At 38.8% G+C, this 2,558-nt stretch overlaps 1 protein-coding gene across 1 annotated transcript in view; it reads right to left on the bottom strand.

The window, feature by feature from the left end:
• The window catches only part of SH3BP5L (SH3 binding domain protein 5 like), a gene marked incomplete at both ends in the record, with an annotated part of 14,639 nt that extends 12,088 nt beyond the window's left edge, over window positions 1–2,551 (bottom strand). The window contains 2 exons of the mRNA XM_057388582.1: window positions 4–165; window positions 2,477–2,551. Of these exons, the coding sequence (XP_057244565.1) occupies window positions 4–165; window positions 2,477–2,551 (237 nt within the window). The remainder of the gene's footprint in view (window positions 1–3; window positions 166–2,476) is intronic.
• Between the last annotated feature and the right edge of the window lie 7 nt (window positions 2,552–2,558).

Genomic DNA, 2,558 nt, shown 5'->3' with positions numbered 1-2,558 from the left:
TTTTTTCCCAAAATTCCCATTTTTCACCCCAAATACCTCCTTGGCTCTSCGTCGTGCCTCGTAGTAGGGCCGGGCTCTCTCGATGCAGCTCCCGAGCTGAGACCCCTGCGAGTTCAATCTGCGGGCGGAGTCCGAGAGGATGCGGCGGTACCGGCAACGGGCGGCCTGAAACCCGTTTGGAACTGGTTTTAACTGGTTTGGACCAATTAAAACCAGTTTGGGGATCGAAAAAAAGAGTTTGGGATTGGGAAAAACCAGTTTGGGACTGGGAAAAACCCGTTTGGGACTGAGAAAATCCAGTTAAAACCAGTTAAAAATCAGTTAAAACCAGTTAAAAATCAGTTAAAACCACTTAAAAACCAGTTTAAACCACTTAAAACCAGTTTGGGACTAGAGAAAACCAGTTAAAACCAGTTAAAAACCAGTTAAAACCAGTTAAAACCAGTTTACGATTGGTGAAAACCAGTTTGGGATTGGGGAAAACCAGTTAAAACCACTTAAAACCACTTAAAAACCAGTTTAAACCACTTAAAACCAGTTAGGGATTGGGAAAAACCAATTAAAACCAGTTTAAGCCAGTTAAAACCACTTAAGAACCAGTTAAAACCAGTTAAAACCAGTTTGAAACAGTTAAAACCAGTTTGGGACTGGGAAAAAACAGCTAAAACCAGTTAAAACCAGTTAAAACCAGCTAAAAACCAGTTAAAAAACAGTTAAAAACACTTTGGGGTTGGGAAACACCAGTTAAAACCAGTTAAAACCAGTTAAAACCAGTTTGGGGTTGGGGAAAACCAGTTAAAACCAGTTAGGGATTGGGAAAAAGCAGTTAAAACCAGTTAAAACCAGTTAAAACCTCTTTAAAAGTTAAAACCAGTTTAAAACAGTTAAAACCAGTTTGGGATTGGGAAAAACCAGTTAAAACCAGTTTGGGATTGGGAAAAACCAGTTAAAACCAGTTAAAACCAGTTTGGGATTGGGAAAAACCAGTTTGGGACTGGGGAAAACCAGTTAAAACCAGTTAAAAATCAGTTAAAACCAGTTTGGGACTGGAAAAACCAGTTAAAACCAGTTAAAAACCAGTTAAAACCCATAAAAGCCAGTTAAAACCCATTAAAACCAGTTAAAACCAATTCAAACCAGTTAAACCCAGTTCAAACCAAATAAAACCAGCTCAAACCAGCTCAAGCCAGTTGAAACCAGTTCAAACCGAATAAAACCAATTAAAACCAGCTCAAACCAGTTAAAACCAGTTCAAACTAATTAAAACCAGTTCAAAAACAGTTAAAACCAGTTCAAACCCATAAAAACCAGTTAGTTAAAACCAATTCAAACCCGTCCAAACCAGTTAAACCCAGTTCAAATCAGTTAAAACCCATTAAAACCACTTAAAACCACTTAAACCCAGTTCAAACCAGTTCAAACCAGTTAAACCCAGTTCAAACGAGTTAAAACCAGGTAGTTAAAACCAACTAAACCCAGTTAAAATAATTTAAAACCCATTAAAACCAGTTCAAACCAATTAAAACCAGCTCAAACCAGTTAAACCCCATTCAAACCAATTAAAATCAGCTCAAACCAGTTCAAACCTGTAAAAACCAGTTAGTTAAAACCAGGTCAAACCAGTTAAACCCAGTTCAAACCAAATAAAACCAGTTAAACCCAGCTCAAACCAGTTAAAACCCATTAAAACCAGTTAAACCCAGTTCAAACCAATTAAAACCAGCTCAAACCAGCTCAAACCAGTTAAAACCAGTTCAAACCCGTAAAAACCAGTTCGGGATTAAAAAAAAACACAATTAAAACCAATTAAAATGAATTAAAACCCATTAAACCCAGTTCAAACCAGTTAAACCCAGTTCAAACCCATTACAACCAGCTCAAATCAGTTAAACCCAGTTCAAACCAGTTAAACCCAGCTCAAACCAGTTAAACCCAGTTCAAACCCATTAAAACCAGCTCAAACCAGTTAAACCCAGCTCAAACCAGTTAAACCCAGTTCAAACCCATTAAAACCAGCTCAAACCCATTAAAACCAGCTCAAACCAGTTAAACCCAGCTCAAACCCATTAAAACCAGCTCAAACCCATTAAAACCAGTTCAAACCAGTTCAAACCAGTTCAAACCCATTAAAACCAGCTCAAACCAGTTCAAACCAGTCAAAACCAGTTAAAACCAGCTCAAACCCATTAAACCCAGCTCGAACCAGTTAAAACCCTTTAAAACCAGCTCAAACCAGTTAAACCCAGTTAAACCCAGCTCAAACCAGTTAAAACCAGCTCAAACCAGTTAAACCCAGTTCAAACCCATTAAAACCAGCTCAAACCAGTTCAAACCAGTCAAAACCAGTCAAAACCAGCTCAAACCCATTAAAATCAGTCCAAACTAGTTAAAACCAGCTCAAACCCATTAAAACCAGTCAAAACCAGTTAAACCCAGCTCAAACCAGTTAAACCCAGCTCAAACCAGTTAAACTCACGTCGAGCTCGAGCTCTCCCCGGTTGATCTCAGCGTTGGCCTCGTTCAGGTGCTCCAGCTCCTCCTGGGGAGGAAAATTTGGG

Source organism: Malurus melanocephalus, unplaced genomic scaffold (assembly GCF_030028575.1).
Source record: "Malurus melanocephalus ecotype Western Australia unplaced genomic scaffold, MMel_1.1 scaffold_2132, whole genome shotgun sequence".
Lineage (NCBI taxonomy): Eukaryota > Metazoa > Chordata > Aves > Passeriformes > Maluridae > Malurus > Malurus melanocephalus.
This window is presented reverse-complemented; position numbering and strand designations above follow the sequence as displayed.